The sequence below is a fragment of the Mandrillus leucophaeus genome, unplaced genomic scaffold, assembly GCF_000951045.1.
Source record: "Mandrillus leucophaeus isolate KB7577 unplaced genomic scaffold, Mleu.le_1.0 Scaffold299, whole genome shotgun sequence".
NCBI classification, from domain to species: Eukaryota; Metazoa; Chordata; class Mammalia; order Primates; family Cercopithecidae; genus Mandrillus; species Mandrillus leucophaeus.
This window is the reverse complement of record NW_012103131.1, coordinates 3,523,600-3,541,431: the sequence shown is the minus strand read 5'-3', so window position 1 is coordinate 3,541,431 and position 17,832 is coordinate 3,523,600. Positions and strand designations below refer to the sequence as shown.

Genomic DNA, 17,832 nt, shown 5'->3' with positions numbered 1-17,832 from the left:
TTAGGTAAAAAGATGTATTTCAAAGTGGGATCAGTGAATCTTCAATAAATAAATAAACGTACAGCCCTCCAAGATGCAGAATTTCCCATCCCTAGTTTAACAGTCACGGTTCACTTTGTTTTACGTGCATTTCGCAGATGAGTGGTGCTCTCATCAGCAGACACAAGACTTCTTTGGCCTCTGCTTTTTTTTCCTTTCTTCTAGTAAGGAGATTACACTCTGGATAAACAAAACAGACAGGAGAATGTAATGCAGGGTTTTGGTGGTTTGAGTCTAGAAGGACTACAAAATTAGCCTTGATAGGCAGAAAGAGCATCCCAACCTGTCTGTCAAAAACTCTGGCCATTTCTAGGACACCTTTGCCGAACTGCAACAGGAAACAACAAAAATTTTACATGCTTATAAATGTTCTTTCTCCCCCTCCGAGGAAAATCTTTACGTAAAGATGGACTCATTTACCTCATTTTTTATACTTGCATCTGCCCCTTTGTCAAGAAGTAACTGAACTAACTCTTCATGATTATTTAACACAGCCACCTAGAAAACAAAACCCAGGGTGGTTTGCATGAGCATCTCCCTCCAGGGCACACACAGCAGGGAGCACGAGCCTGGCGCGTGCAGGGTCCCAGCAGCCCCCCTGCAACCCACAAAGGGCCACTGTGGCTTTGCGTGGCCTGCAGGCACAGCACTTCCTCTGCAGCTGCAGTGGTAGCAACTCCAGGGAAAATGAAAACGGACCCTCCCTCTCTCCACACGAAAACCAGGACAGAAAGCAGGTTGTTCTTTGTTTCACCAGATCTGTTTTGATCCCACAGCAGTCCTGGGGACAGGGGCTCTTTACTCCTTAGTTATAAAAAGGCAACGAAGTATTCTAGTGATAGCCTCATGCCCTTATGAACAAGCCGACAGGGAACACACACACAGTCAAACCCAAGGGCTGGTGCAGGGCTGAACTCACAAGAATTGTCTAATTACAGAAAAAGCTCTGACCTTAATTCCACGCAGAAAACTGCCTATTTTCGGGAGGAGGACCTACCATAAGGGGCGTCTTTCCATTTCTGTCCTTCACATTCACGTTGGCTCCAGCATCAATTAGCAGAGAGGCCACCCTCTGATTTCCTGACACCGCAGAGACTCTCATGAGTGGGGTCCACCCTGAACCAGTGTCCACGACGTCTACCTGTTGCGCCAGAGAAACAGCTGTGTTAAGCCCAATTTCTTTTTCTTAAACTGATTCAAACTTATAAAAGGAATATTTGCTTGCCCCAATGCCCGGACTTAGATAGCAGTCTTTCTATATTTGGTTCACTGCACTGTTCTAATTTAAGTTACATTTCTGTGCTGCAAAGACATGTGTTAGAATCGCATTAGAGGGTGCTGAGAGGCCCCAGGGTCTCCCTGTCAGCTTCTTCACCTACATCCTTTAAAGTGGAAAAAAGGTGGGCTGGAAAAATTAACCGAACTACTTTCCCCTTGGCTCCTGGTGAGCTCTTATTTTCTCTTGCCTAACTTTCCTCACCTAGCATTCATTTTTCTTTCTTTTACGTATCGTTGTAAGGAGCTTTACATCCTTTCTGGAATGAGACAGTAATATATACACACACACTCTTATGCTCACCAATACTTATCAATTTTAGGCAGGAGACCTACAGGTACAATGCAGAACAACCAGATTCATTACACAAACTCTGTCTCAAAAGTCCGACTAATGGCTTCTCCAAAACAGTGTGCCCGGTAATCAGATGGCTATTTCCTGATCATCTTCTCTACACTGAAATCTCTCAATTTAGTGTTTTAAAATAAATATTTCAGATTAAGAAAATGTAAATGTTGTCTCTTCCAATTCCAGTGAAGACCTCACCAATCCACGAAGAGTGGTGCTGAAGTAAAGACAGATACATGTGTGTGCTCAGATACACACGTGCACGTGTACATGCACACATGCATACCATGTGCACCCATGCATGTAAGCATACATGAGCACATGCACGCACACACACACAATCTGTTACAGAAAAATTACTCAAAGATGAAGCACAGCTTTAGTAAAACTTCAGAATGGAACAACAAACAAGGAATTTCCAGGAGATCTTGGGGGCACTTCAGGGTATTTCTACGTATAAGATTATCCACTGTAACACGATTTGGATTTGTAGCTCTTCTTCATGCAAAGAACTAACCTGTGGGCAACACACTCCGTTATATTTAAAGAATAATAAAATAAGCACCTCATATTACATGATGCTTTATACAAGCTTTCACAACCCTCTTTACACACACTTTCTCTTTTGGTCCTAAAGGTTAATCAGAGGTAGGTATTTTTATTCTTGGTTTACAAACGATCAAACTAAATCTCAGAGAAGTGCCTTTCCTGAGATCACATGGATCATTAAATGCAGAAATGAATACCTAAGTCGCCAATAAGTCACTCTTAGTATATGATCATTACATTTGGGAAGAAGGTGGTGATTGGGTCCCAAGTCCTTCCTATGGGCTTCAGAAGCATCAGGTGAGCCATCTGCCAGAACATGGAGACTCATGTTGACATCATCCATCCGCCACCAGGCCAGTCATGTGGAAATCTATAGTGAACACATCCATGCTTACTGTTCTGTCCTCTGCAAAGTAGTTCCAGTGCTTCAAAGATGGAATTTCTCCCAAATAAGTATACTGATATCTGAAGCCCTGAGAGCCAACATTTCCAAAACTCCAGTATTTAAATGTTGATAGAGATTTGCCCTATTGTGAATGCTTCATTCATTCATTCATTCATTCGAGATGGAGTCTCACTCTGTCGCCCAGGCTAGAGTGCAGTGGCACGATCTTGGCTCACTGCAACCTCCACCTCCTGGGTTCAAGCAATTCTCCTGCCTCAGCCTGCCTAATAAGCTGGGATTACAGACACCCACCACCACACATGGCTAATTTTTGCATTTTCAGTAGAGACAGCATTTCACCATGTTCACCAAGTTGGTCTCGAACTCCTGACCTCAAGTGATCCACCCGCCTTGGCCTCCCAAAGTGCTGGGATTACAGGCATAAGCCACTGTGCCCGGCCTGGATGCCTGACTTCTTACAGCAAAGTACAACCTTCTTTTTCAACCACAGACTTTCACTAGGTGCAAAACCTGCCCAGAATTCATCATAAACCAATCAAGGAGTGTGTGGCTGTCACTACCACACATGGCACATGGGCCCAGCTCTACTATGGAAGCCCATAGGCTCAGCCTCCTGCCTCTGTGCCTGTCTCTAAAACATAAGGAAAATAAGAAATGTAATGAATTTTTAATGACTGAAATTTTTCCTATAAGTGGGCACTTTTCTTAATTCTCCAAAAGCAGCAGCAGGAACCAGGTAGATCCCATAACTGAAGTCTCACTTTCCCTCAATTACCCTTCAGAAACAAACTAGAACAAATCTACTGACATCTTCCAGGAGACATGACTTTTCTCAATTTGAGTTGATTTTCCAGGTCATCGACTTAATTTCTCAGCACTACACACCATCTGGCAGTCACAGATAGCACAGAACTTTGTCCATCATTCTTTAGTTCTATGCTTTGAAATTTTTAGCTGATTCCTTCAAAGTCTTGAACTAAAGTTTTCAAAGTTATCAGCAATTTCCATAATTGATCTAATTCTAATTACCCGTCTTCAAATATCTATAGATGTCCAAACAACACTGCTTCTATTTGCTAAATCAAATTTGCAGTTTCTGATAACATGAAATCAAAAGTAGACCAACTTGCCTGTTTCCAGGTAAAGACACAACTGAAATGTTCTATTCTTGATAGGGTCAGTTTGCTCTTTGGAAATTTTTTGTAATGACTAATCTTTAAAACAAACCAAGAATAAAAATTACCTAATTTTAGAAGCAACAAGAAGCACAATGGCTATAAGAGCTCTTAATATCTTTGTATCACCACCATTTGAGATAATATCTGGTACATGCTTAGTAAAGCTTTAGTGACAGACTGAATGAAGAAAGAAATCAGCAAATGAACAAAAGAACAAAGTAGAAACATCAGGCCGGGTGCAGTGTCTCACACTTGTAATCCCAGCACTTTGAGAGGCCAAGGCAGGTGGATCACTTGAGGTCAGGAGTTCAAGACCAGCCTGGCCAACATCGTGAAACCCCATCTCTACTAAAAATACAAAAATTAGCTGGGCGTGGTGGCATGTGCCTGTAATCCCAGCTACTAAGGAAACTGAGGCAGGAGAATCACTCGAACCTGGGAGGCAGAGGTCTCAATGAACCGAGATCGCACTACTGCACTCCAGCGTGGGCGACAGAGTGAGACTCCATCTCAAAAGAAAAAGAAAAAGAAAAAGAAAAATAGAAAAAGAAGAAAAAGAAAAAGAAAGTAGAAGCATTAGGTCCAGATCTGGATTCAGACATGTTTCTTTTCCCTACACAAGACAAACCCCCACGACAATCGGAAAGCTCACTCTCATGTCCATTCTAAGGTTTCAGGGGCTTTCTTGCTAAGTCAGAAAACTTTCTCCAGCATTTTGTAGGTTGACTAATCAAAGGCCCTGCTTCTGCCAGACCCCGTGGAGCAGCATTTCAGATTCTTGACGATATGTGCATGGTTAACAAGGCAGGTCCCGTACCTCACAGCCATCCTTTATCATCCACTCAATCACACTGCAGTGGCCTCCATCTGCAGCCCAGTGCAGAGCCGTACAGCCGCCCAGGTCTCTAGCCTGCCAAGAAGCGCCGTGTCTTCGGAGATATTTCACAACATCTAGGTGTCCCGCATAGCACGCCAGCATTAGACTGCAACATACGGAAGAAGCAGCATTTGACGATAAGCACAGTCACCGAACTCAGCTCCACTTTTTACCCTACCTGGCTTAAACTAAGAAATCCTAACTTGAGTGGAAAAGCCATGGGAATTGTTCATATAAAATGTACACATATCCATCAACTGATGTACAAAACGTGGTATATATCCATACAATGGAATATTAGAAATGAAGTGCTACAAACATGAAAGAACCTTGAAACACTGCACTGAAAGATGCCAGACATGAAAGGCCACATATTGTCTGATTCCATTTATATGCAATGTCCAGAATAGGCAACCTACAAGACAGGACTAGCAGGTGAGTGGCCGCCTGAGGCTGAAGGGAAGGAGTAATGGGGAACGATTGCTAAAGAGTGCAGGGCTAATATTTCAGGGGGGCAGGGGACGAATGTTCTGGAAGTAGATAGCAGTGATAGTTCCACAACTTTGCAAATACATTTTTAAATGTTGATTTGTATGTTTTAAAAGGTGAATTTTATGGTATGTAAATTATATCTCAATAAAAAACAAATAGTGACTGTAACTGAGGATAAGGTATTAGATTTTAAAACATCCGAAGTCCATGATATTCAAAAAAGAGAAAAGGAAAAAATACTCATTTGACACTATTAGAGATAACTATCAAACCAATTTCCTACTCTAAAAGTTGGTATCTAAGAAAAAATTTAATATTTTCTTTTTTTTTTTTTTTTTTAGGATAAAATGTAGTTTATGCCCAGTTGGTGGGGGGAAGAAGCCGTTTTTCACAGAAGACTGCCAACTAGTAAATATAAAAGAAACCATAGAGTTAGAAAAGCCCTTATTTGCAATTCCCTATTAAATAATTGATTCAGGCAATAAAATTATTGGCACTGAAATTATTGGGTAAAAGTTAATGGGGAGGCCAGGCGCAGTGGTTCACCCCTGTAATCCTTTCTCTTTTGGAGGCTGATGTGGGTGGATTGCCTGAGCTCAGGAGCTTGAGACCAGCCTGAGCAACATAGCGAAACTTCATCTCTACTAAAAACACAAAAATTAGCCAGGCATGGTGGCAGCTGCCTGTAATCTCAGCTGCTCGGGAGGCTGAGGCAGGAGAATCGCTTGAACCCGGGGAGGCGGAGGTTGCAGTGAGCCGAGATCATGCCACTGCTCGCCAGCCTGGGAGAGAGAGCAAGACTCTGTCTCAAGAAAACAAAAAACAAGCAAACAAACAAAAATTAATAGCGAATGAAATATTCACACAGCAATGAATTATTACCCCCAAAATTATTTTCTAAGTGCAATGGGAAAACTCTATCTTTACAAAGAAGAAAATTTGCTGTCATCACTCTAAAAAAATAATGAAACCTAGAATCACTACCTGTGAGACAACCTGCATCACATGCCTCCTGATGGATGTAACATGAAGTCACAACACCAGCTCTGAAGTATTCTTGCTAAAGTGTTAACCTGAGTCTAATTAAGCCTTTAATTTTTTTAATTCTTAAAAAATTTCACCTTGTTGCCCAGGTTGGTTTCAAACTCATGGCCTCAGGTGATCTTCCTGCCTCAGCCTCCCAAAGTGCTGGGATTACAGGCAGGAGCCACAGCACCCAACCTAATCAAGCCCTTAAGCCGGTCTTTAACTTTATTGTTAATAAAGGGATAGATGAACAAGTGAAATGCCTGCCCCACAACTGGGAGACAAGCAAATCCAGAACATAGGACATTCTAGAAGATAACCGGTCCGCTCTCCTCAAAGAGTCACTGCTATGAGAAAAAAAAAAAGTTTTAAAGAGAGAGGACTGGTCTAGAATAAGAGACTATAGAGAGAAAGGCCAGATGAAATGTGGGAACCCTGAATGGATCATGGTCTTGCCCCACACCACCTCCCAAACCCCACACGCCACCTCCCGAACCCCACACGCCACCTCCCGAACCCACACGCCACCTCCCGAACCCCACACAACACCTCCCGAACCCCACACACAACACCTCCCAAACCCCACACACAACACCTCCCAAACCCCACACCACCTCCCAAACCCCACACACCACCTCCCAAACCCCACACCCCACCTCCCAAATAAAGCTGTGGAAGACCTTTGGGGAACAGGTTGGGAGACCTGCACGGGTGGTTGTGTATCAATGATATTAAGGAATTAGTTGAAGTGTCTTAGAAGTGATATGATGTGATTACTATGCAGGTTAATGACCGTGTTTTTCGGAAACATTTTCTGATGTATTGAGGGGTGAAGGATTATGCTATCTACTAATTTCAAAATAGTTCAGCAAGAGTGGGAAAAAAGGAGAGACAAATACGGCCAAATATCAACTGCCAAGCCTAGGTGGGAGGTATACAGGTGTTGGTTGTACTATTCTTTCACTTTTTCTAAATGTGTAAATGTTTCAAGATAGAGTTCGAAAATAAAACAGAAGATCTTTCCAATAGGGAAACGTGCAAAGCCTCTGAGTGGTAACTGGAATATCCAGCCCCCAAGGCAAGGCCCAGCTGAGCTGAGATGGGGCCAGACCTCTGCAGCCCCACGTCCTCACACAGTCCTTCATTTCTTGGAGACCCCCAGAAGACAGTCAGCGTGGTGCAGTACCTGCCTGCCGGGTTTAGGGTGCTCATACTCCTTTCCCAAGCACTGGAGGGTCTTTAGAATGACCTTTGCTAAGGGAAGAAAACTTCACTTCTTAAATTATATTCTCAAATAGAACCCTAATTATCTGCATGACTTTTCTTTTTCGAGACAGAGTCTCACTCTATCACCCAGGCTGGAGTACAATGGCACAATCTTGGCTCACTGCAACCTCTGCCTCCTGGGTTCTAGTGATTCTCCTGACTCAGCCTCTCAAGTAGCTGGGATTACAGGCGCGCACCACCATGCCCGGCTAATTTTTTGTATTTTTAGTAGAGACAGGGTTTCACCAGCCTGGCCAGGCTGGTCTCAAACTCCTGACCTCGAGATCCGCCTGCCTCGGCCTCCCAAAGTGCTGGGATTACAGGCGTGAGCCACCACGCCCGGCCTATCTGCATGATTTTAAAATAATGCTTCTTTTCTGATTATAAAGTAAGGCATGGTACCTAGAAAAAAAATCCCATATTAGAGTCACCCATAACCTCACCTCACAGAGAACAAACTCTTAAGATTCTGTTGAATTTGCTCTAGGAGGTAAGGAGGATTGCTTAATAACCAGCCCCGGGGGCTCCGGGTTGCCCAGCAATGAGCTCATTGAGATGAGGCGCTCTTCCTTCCCAGGGATAGGCACAGCCCTGAACTTACCACCTCCCACTGGCAGAAAGCCACCAAGGCCCTCCAAGTGCCAAGCCGCTGGAGTCAGCCACCACCCCAACTGCCACCTGAACTCAAACTGCCTGGCACCCGCGGGGTCTGTTATCTGCTGCTTTATAAGAATGCCCCTCTCTGGTTCACAGGGTAGGAGAAAGGAAGAGCGGCCAGGACATAGCATGCTCCTGAGCATAGCCCTGCAGGGCATCCCACTGTGCCCCAGGGCAAGCCCACCAGGAATGGAGGACCCACTCCACTCGCCTGCTGCTGAGTTCCCTGCTCAGAGTCACACTCCCAGCTCTACACAAAATCCCATCTTTTCTCGCTTTGTATGATTTTCTCTTCTCACTGCCTTTTAAAAAGTGTTATTTCAGTTTCTTATTATTTCATATACTTCCCTGTTTACATAAGCACTGAAAACAATGTTCACATACTAAATATTCCATCATATGAATATATCATAACTTCAATCAATCCTCTATTGTTGGACATTTGTTTCACATTTTTCACAATTTAAAATAAGGAAACAACAAACACCCTTACTAATCATACTTGCATTTCTGATTGTTTCCTAAAACAGGATCACTGTGTTCCTGGATGTGGCTTACTTTGGAAGCACATTTCCGAATTGCTTTCCAGAAAGATTATACCAATTTACATTTCTATCAACTATATTTGAAAGTGCAGGTTGTTTCACTGCATCTTTACCAACATGATTATTTTTTTAATAACCAATTTGATTAGTAGAAAACTTTTTATTACTAGTAATGCTGAACATTTTTATATGAATCGCTCATATTGATTCTGCTATAAATTGTCTTGTGTAAACTGCTTTTTTCTACTGTGTGGAGGCTTTTTTGGAGTACATGTACGGGCGTGTGTGTGTTCTACACATTAAAGATGCCGGTAATTTGTCTATAATACATTTGTAAATATTTCCCTGGATTGTCCTTAACATTGTAATTAAGTTTTTAAAAATGTATAATACACTCTTAATCTTTTTCTTAATGATTCCTTTCAATGCACTTGTTCCTTTCACATTACAAGATAAAGCAATTATGCATCTGTGTTTTCTGGTCCTTTTTTATGGGTTTTTTACATTTAATTCTCAATTCATCTGGAATTTATTTTGGTACATGCTATAAGACCAGGATCTAACTTGACTTTTTCCTTCAAACATCCTGTTTTTCCAGTACATTCCTCATTGGTTTATGTTACTTCCACCATCATATACCAGGTTCTTAGGTAGATAGGGATCTACTTGAGGATTTCTATGCCATTCTACTTTTTTTCTGATTTGTTCCAGTATCATATTACTTTAATTACTATAACGTTATGAGGCATTTCAATAACTGTCAAGTCAAGTCCTTCCACATTCTTCCTTGACAAAGTTTTAGTAGATATTATCTATTTGTTCTTCTCGATAAATTACAATCATTTTGACAGGTTCCCAAGAATAATTCCATTTGAGGCTGCACTGAGCCTCAATGCAGTATTTGAGAAGAATTAAAAATTGTATAATACTCAATCTTGCCATTCTGGCATATGACATGTCTTTATTTCTTACATTTTTATATCTCTCAGTAAGGTTTTTAGGTTTATTTTTTCATTCAGATTTCCTACCTTTCTTGTTTTCATTCTATTTTATTTCCCCATTATATTTATTAACCAGTAATTGCAGGGATTTAAGAAAGTATTTTCTTTGCCTTGTTTGTCCACTTTACTGAGCCTCCTTATTAAGTCCAAGTTTTTCAAGTTGATTCTGTTGGGTTCTACAGGAAATAAATCACACCTCTTATCTCAGTTCATATCTTCCTAAGTAGATCAGCCCTCAAAATACTGTCTAATCATGAAATAACAAAATATATCTGAATTTACCATATGCCAGGAACTGTTTTATGCATTTTTCATATTAGCTCATTAAATGCCTACAACCTCTAAGTACTTCCATTATTCCAATTTTACAGACACGAAACTGAGATACGGAGAGGTTAGGTAGCCTGTCCAAGGCCACACCACATCCTCAGAGGGATGCAGATTTCACATCAAGCTCTCCACCACTCTCCTGGGCTTCACTACTAGTTTCGGAAAGGAATTTGCCAATACTAAGAATGACACTGGCTGATTGAGATGATTTAAAAAATAAAAGAAACCTTTGTATGCTGCAATCAAAGGAATCCTTCATTTAACAGACACTTCCTGCCTCCCATGTGCCAGACACTGTTCAAAGGCTGAAAGTATCCTTCACTTTAAAAAATAAGATACTTTTTTCAAGACCATCCTGGCTAACAGGGTGAAACCCCATCTCTACTAAAAATACAAAAAATTAGCCGGGCGTGGTGGCGGGCGCCTGTAGTCCCAGCTACTTGGGAGGCTGAGGCAGGAGAATGACGTGAACCCGGGAGGCGGAGCTTGCAGTGGGCTGAGATTGCGCCACTGCACCCCCAGCCTGGGCGACACAGCAAGACTCCATCTCAAAAAATAATAAAAATTAAAAAAATTTAAAAAATACTTTTTAAACTTTTTAATATACATGCCAAGTTACACCCAATTTTTGTTTTGCGTCTACACAAATAACGGTTTTCACCTTTAATCTACTGCTGGGAAGTGTTATGTTAAAAAATTTCCTAATACCCTCCGGAATGGCCCTCCTAGGTGGGAGGGAAGAGATCTATAAATACCTACACACAAACAAACACACAAATAGCTGTTTTTTCTCTATTAGATTTTAGCAATAAGGTTATCCTCTGGAGCATTCCAGTTTGCTCTCTGCTCCGGAAAAGCCCAAGGTTATTATCAGTGCCTAGAAAATCTGAACAGGTTCACTAGTAGAATAGTCAAGCCACGGAGCCTACATTGGAGGTAATTTTTAAATGAATTTTTCTAGTTTCTTGCATGGACATTGGTTATTTCGAATTTTCTACTTCTTGGGTTGACATGGTGGTTTAAATTTTCTCAGAACAAAGTATCCATTTCAATGACATTATCTACTATTATAGACACAAACTTCTTTTCATGTTTACATTTTCTCTATAATCATCGTTATTGTCCTCTTTCAAACTTCTAATTATTTTTCTTCTTTCTTAGATTTACAAAAGATCGGTGTATCTTACTAGATAGTTGCCTCTTAAACAGAAAGCTCTTACATTTCTCAATAATCTTTCTACTTTTTAATCAATGTCTACTTTTAATTCTTTCATTTTTCCTACTCTCCTTATACTTTTTTTCTTTTCCCTTTTCAGATTGCTGTTATTCTTTTCAAACCTGGAGTTGACAGCTTAGTCTCAACCTATGAGTTATTTGGAAAAATACTTCTTAAATTTATAAGTGATATTTAAGATATTGTTATTTAAAATCTATTGCTGCATTGTGTTCAGAGAATGTAAATGTAGAAGATAGTCCTTCTGATTTGAGGAGTTAGTTGGGGTTTTCTTTACGGCCTGCCCCAGAAGGTCAGTGTTTGGCAGCTGTCCGTCGATGCAGTCTGCAGTGCCCAAGCCCCGGTTCCATGTGTGTCGTGACCGCAGCCCCTGAAGCCAGGGCCTGGCATTTTGCTCAGTGTTTCACCCATGCACCAAGCACAGCGCCTGGCAAGTAGTAATCAGTCAATAAACACGGGTTAGCTGAAATCAATTGATTAACTCTAATGACTAGATGAGCGAGTGTGTTTAGGTCTTTCAGGAACACTCATCTGCCCTTGATGTGTGTCACATTCTTCCCCTGAGCTTTTCCTGTAGCGTTCTCAGCCCTCCAAGGGAACATGTGCCTCTCACCTCAGGAAAGTGCTCTGGGCGTCTCTCTGGTGGTGATTTCTGTCTGCTTCTTTAGAAACAACGAAGATTTCTTAGCAAAGAGTGAGGCTGAAATGCAGCGGGGGCCTGAGAGAGGCACGGGGTGCCGGGGGCAGGCGCTTGTACCCACGCGCCGCGCGGCTAGCCAGAGCTGCTCTGTAGCTGCTGTTTCCCGTGCACTGCGTGTCCACTGGGCACGGCCACCACGCCAGAGAAGTCACCATACATTACAACAGATGCCCGCCCCCCACAAGCACCCTGGTGAGTGAAAGCACAAGACCATGTGAGCAAGCCAGCTTTTGTGATCGCCATCTTTCCTCGGGGACCCACTCACCTCTCAGGACTGTCAAAAGAAACTCGAGAATATGTTTGGGTGAAATCATAGTGCCTCTGGGCACAAGCCCAGCAACACAGTTCTGAGAACATCAGCACATTTTCAGTCATATCCCACCTCCTACCTGTCCTTGCCACTTCCATTCTTCAGATTCACGTCTGTGCCATTAGAAACTAGGATTTTCACAAGCCTAAAGGAAACAAACTGAACTGTAGCTAGATAAGTCACTTCGATCACTCAGCACCCACAATAGTCCAGTCGAAAAAGATTAACACAGCATCCAAGATGCCTCTGTGCAACAGTTTCTTCTGCACCTTCAGAAGCCAGCTGGTTTTCACACCAGGCACCATCCATTAAACCAGAAAACCACCTCCTCATTCCAAAAACATAGGCTTTTCCCTTTCACACAAGTTATTCACTAAAATCAAATGAAAGCACGTGAAACAAATTGGGCTACCAAAATAATTCACTGTCCTTTGAATGGCCATTTTTTAATATATTCTTAAATGGCAGCATTTAATGAAAAGGCATTTATGTTTTTTTCAAATGGCATTTAATTAAGATATAAATGAAAATAAGGTATTTCTATTAATACTTATCTCTGCGTGGAATAGATAATGAGGGTATATCTGTGAAAAGTATATCTTAGCAACCTAGCAGAAAGTTTTCCAGAATATCCCTCTATTTTTTAAAAAGAAAAATTCAAATTCCAATAACCAGTTTTCCAAGAACTTAAAAATATATTGCATGTAATTAAATGGCTACCCCTCTTCCTCAACATATGATTTACATTCTCTCCTGCATATTGTATAACTTTATGATTTACATTCTCTCCTGCATATTGTATAACTTTATGATTACAACAGCGGGATTTCCAAGTCATCGCATGGTACGGACGGTTTGGGAGACAGAAAAGAAACTGGGTTCCTCCATGGCCCTTTTTCCTCCCATCCTTATCCTGACCAGAGTCTCTGAATAAAACAAAAAGTTAAATCCCCAAGATTTAAAAAACAAAGAAGAAGAAGAAGAAGAGTCATACCTGGTGTATCCTTTCTGGGCAGCAACCATCAGAGCGGTAAAGCCAAACTTATTGGGAACATCAACCTTAACATGGCTTGGGAAAGACAGAGAAAAGAGATGAGCATGCTCAGTACAGCTACTGCAGAGTCAAAGCCAGTGGTTCTCGTGGGGCTCAGGTGGCTAAAATGGCTCGTTTTACTGAAAATTCCAATTTCTTTGGGGCCATTAAATCTTTTCTTGTCTTAGACTGCTAAGGATCTTCTAAACTATATGCCTAATATTCTACGAGATTCAATTGCATAATAAAAGAGAAAACTGCTGTAATTTCACTTAAAATATGCACACTTTAGCTCAAAGCCATCGTGCCGTCAGACGTAGCACTCTTAGATGAACACAGCTCTTTAAGATAGCTGAGGACAGTATCTTCACTGCTGACTCTCAGCTCCACCGAACATGAGTTTGTATTGGTGGAGACTCGAGCTTTCTCCTTGCCTCCCATCTCACCTACTGGGTAGAGAACAGTACTGTTCAGGGAAGAAAGCGGAGGTCTTCACGCACATTCTCCAGCACAGCAGCTTTGGCTTTTTGTGGGAACCTTCTCTTAAGAGCTCCAAATCATAGAGCCATAATTCACAAATGACTTGTCTTCTAGGGCACTCAAAACTATTGATTCAAAAAGAACCTAGGTAACATCATCTACTTTTCATGTAGGAGGCAGCTTCAAACGTCTCATCTGCAGCAGCAATATTCACCATTTTCCCTCTAGTGTTATATCAACCTTTTAAATTAGAAAGCAGTTGATTTGGCGATTCCCTCGTTTCATCAGAAATTAGACATGGGCATCTGGGGGTGAAATTTGTCTAAATGCTGTGGCTTATAAGCAAGATACAGAAATCATTTCTGGAAAGAAAATATGATACCCAGCCTTGTAATTTCCTTTTACAATTTCTATTACACGATTACAAAATATAACATTTACATGGGGCTTCACGAGCATCTTTATTAACTATGGTTTATTAACTCACACCAGTCACCTGAGATCCATTTTGGAGGCAGTTTCAAAGGCATAGGAATTTTTAGGAAAACAAAATGAAGCTACTGCATGTATTTCTATGCACTTTATAGGCATGGGGGAAAAAAAAGAGACTGACAGAGTTCTCTCACCCTCCTTGAAGTATTCGGACAAGCAAATCTTCATCATTCACATTAACAGCCCGATGCAAGTGCTCGCTACTTATGGGCTCTCCTGGAGAAACGAGATGGAAGGCAATCATCCAGAACATCAAGAAAGGAGACTCCTTCCCCCCCATCTTCCTCCTGTGGCCTTCGGGGGATCATCTCCAGGAAGGCGCTTGGCTATTTCTGTAAGTATATCTTACATTTCCTACTCAACTGCTTCTTTTACCGAAAAAGACCTTGTTTTCACATGTTAACACAGCATCCAAGACGGCTCTTTGCAACCGTTTCTTCTGCACCTTCAGAAGCCAGCTGGTTTTCACATATTAAGAGAACATTTTGACTGACCTAAAGGCTTGGGACATTTTCAAGTTATAAAGTATTGCTTTGTGAATGTTATTTTGATATTTGGAAATAATCCTTTCAGATTTCATAAGACCTAATAAATGTCTCCTACAAGCAAGGAAAACCTCAGCAACTGTCACAACATGCTAGTTTCATTGGCCAAAGAGATGTTAAACTATTTTGGAGAAAAAAAAAAAAAAAAAAAAAGGATAAAGTGCTTTAACATTTGAAATTAAAATTTTCAATTCTTCCCAGGAATGTGACATACATGTTGGCCTTGTCTTCTCTGAGCTTGTGGGGTCAGGGGGCTTCTACCCACAGGGAGGTGGGGAGCACCAGGAGAAAACTCAATTAGGGGAGAGAGCTTGCCAAGCGGAGCAGACCCAGGAGTCCAGAAGCCTAAAAGAACAATGGGCCACAGTCGGGGAGGGCATCCTCTGTACAGGGGACATCAGCTCCACAGCAAAGCCAACAGGCAGGCGGGCAGCACAAATAGAGGGAGAGTAAAGGGCTAGGAGAAGCCGCCCATCTTTCTAGGAGTTTCTGGTTTCATTTGTTCCTTATTCTACACCTTCTAATTTTAAAAAGGATCACAATTAGGCTTAAATGAAATAATACCAGTGTAGCACTTGGAATAGCACCTGGCACATCGTAAGTACCCAGCACACGCCTGTTGTTGGGGTGACAGTAGCAGCAGCTGCCATCGTGAGTGGATACAGCCCCACCGCCTCTTAAATTCTCCAAATGTACGCCCAGCCCCTCACCCACGCGTGGCAAGCGTTTGAGTTTATAATCCCTGGTCTAAATAACCTCAAAGGTCTCATTCATTCATTCAACAAACCTAAGTAATGTACATACCAAGTCCTGTGCTAGGCTCTGGAGGGTTAGCATGAAAAGAGCTAACCATTAGCTCCCATGCTCCCTTCCACTGTAGTGCCCGCTTTCAGCCCGTTATTATTCTAAACCTGAAAGAAAATATCCACTGCTGCCCCATCCTCCCCCACTGTACCCTACACTGCCTCCTGGGGCTCACCCACCCTCCCCCACTGTACCCTACACTGCCTCCTGGGGCTCACCCACCCTCCCTCCTCCCCCACTGTACCCTACACTGCCTCCTGGGGCTCACCCACCCTCCCTCCTCTTAACCCATCCTCCCCCACTGTACCCTACACTGCCTCCTGGGGCTCACCCACCCTCCCCTCTTCTAGTCCGGCCCAGAGAGATCAGCTTGCCTCCCTCTTCCTGCTCCTTATGGTAGAAAATCTCTCTGGGATGCCAGTTCCTGGGCCTAGGAGCCACTTTTTCTTTGAGTTTCCTTGGAGGGTTTCAGTGGTGCAAAGTGAGTTGGGCAATGTACAAACTGGGAAAACAGTGAGACAGGAGAATAAAGGGATTTCTCCCAGAATGATCTTTAGCCGATACCTTTTCCTTTCTTTCGTAAAAATAAATTTATGCCAAGTTTAAATTATTTTGAAATAGCAATTTTGTCTGCTAGAGCTTGCCAATCGCTTACAGATTTTTTTTTAGCTACATTATACTTCCATCATTACATACAATTTTTAGATCAAAAGTGTCAAATAAAAGTCGCACAATAACCTGTCAAAGGCCAAGGCTCACAGCTGTCCCTGGCCTTCTAAGGCAGGTCATGCTGTGCCCAGTGGTTTCACTAGTAGGGCTTAGGAAGGAGGCAGGGTTTTATACCCCAGAGGACATCTGGCAATGTCTGGTGACATCTTTGGGTGCCACAACTAAGGAGATGGTGCACTGGCATCTAGAGGATAGAGGCCAAGGAAGCTGCGAAGCATCCCTGGTGTGCAGGACAGCCCCCCACAACAAGGAACCATCCAGTCCCCAAAGGTCAGTAGTACCAAAGTTGAGAACCCTGGGCTAGATTAATAAGGACTTAAAATCATCATGTGTTTCATCTACACTTTAGATGGATGAACTAAACCCATAGACTGTTTCCCTTTCTGTTGCTAACCAGAAGAGAGTGGTATGTTTATAAAAGTCTTTGTTATCCCATTAATAGGCCCCATGTTCTCCTAATCTCAAACTTCAGCTGCCACTAAAACATAAAAGCAAGTCATTTGGATAAATCACTTATAACAACATATAAAGCTCATTCTATTTCTACTAAGTTGTACAATGTGTAGTATCCTAAATCAAATCCTATGAATTAAGCTGTATGTAGGCTTTTTACACAGTGCTTTTAAAATTCTCCTCCAAACCATCAGACTGGGAGTCAGAAAGGCTAAGTTGTGCAAGGTCGCCCAGTTAGGAGAGAGCAGCATCAGAGCCAAGGCCAAGTCTTCCATGAGGCCCACTCGTTCCCTTTAGTATTTAGTAAATGCTGTAGTACCGACCAATTCACTATATGCTTCCACTCTTACTAAATTCTGCAGACAGATGAACATCTTAAGTAAATGTGATCCTCCCCCAGTGTTAAAAGAAAGGGGATGCCTAAAAATCTTCCAAAAAGCGCTACCTGCTTGAGATGTTAGGGAAAGTTCTAAGGGCGCACCCCCAACCACGTCTCTGCACCGACCCCATCTACTCCACAGCCTCCATCTTACCGAACAGCAAGGCTCTCCCGGGGGGACACTTCCTAGCACATCCTAACCAGGAAGCTCTGCAGCATGCAAAGGTTGGAAAATGAAACAAGTTCACTGCATGCTTATAAGCTAGAGGACCGCCTGTAGCAAAGACCAGGGCTTTCAGTATCAGGATATAATAAATGTAATGCCAATTCCAGCTTCCACAGGAGGTAATGAGCACTTCGCAGCTTACTCTGAGAACAAAGGGACACCTCACAGAAGAGAGGGGAATCGACATAATTGTTGCTCAGTCCTTGCTTGCTGAGCAGTGACCACCGTTGCAGGGTGTGAGAGCGCTTTCTCAGCGTTAACTCCTCAACTGTCCTCACGCTACTACCAAGAGTGAAAGGAGGGACTGAGGATTACACTGGAACCTGTGTGAAGCAACAGAGGCACAAAAACATCTCCATTTACATGAATTTGACAAAGAAACAGAAAAAGAAAAGACCCTTGTTTGCAGTGCACAGCAATTCTTCCTACTCCCACTATAGGCAGGAGTCCTGAGGAA

At 42.4% G+C, this 17,832-nt stretch overlaps 1 protein-coding gene across 1 annotated transcript in view; it reads right to left on the bottom strand.

Annotated features, from left to right (window-relative positions):
- The window catches only part of FANK1 (fibronectin type III and ankyrin repeat domains 1), a 38,630-nt gene continuing 20,798 nt past the window's right edge, over positions 1–17,832 (bottom strand). The window contains exons 5-13 of the mRNA XM_011986440.1: positions 14,374–14,455; positions 13,229–13,303; positions 12,314–12,379; positions 4,614–4,779; positions 2,450–2,518; positions 1,037–1,180; positions 460–537; positions 323–367; positions 1–219 (exon numbers count right to left, since the gene is read on the bottom strand). Of these exons, the coding sequence (XP_011841830.1) occupies positions 154–219; positions 323–367; positions 460–537; positions 1,037–1,180; positions 2,450–2,518; positions 4,614–4,779; positions 12,314–12,379; positions 13,229–13,303; positions 14,374–14,455 (791 nt within the window). The 3' untranslated portion in view covers positions 1–153. The remainder of the gene's footprint in view (positions 220–322; positions 368–459; positions 538–1,036; positions 1,181–2,449; positions 2,519–4,613; positions 4,780–12,313; positions 12,380–13,228; positions 13,304–14,373; positions 14,456–17,832) is intronic.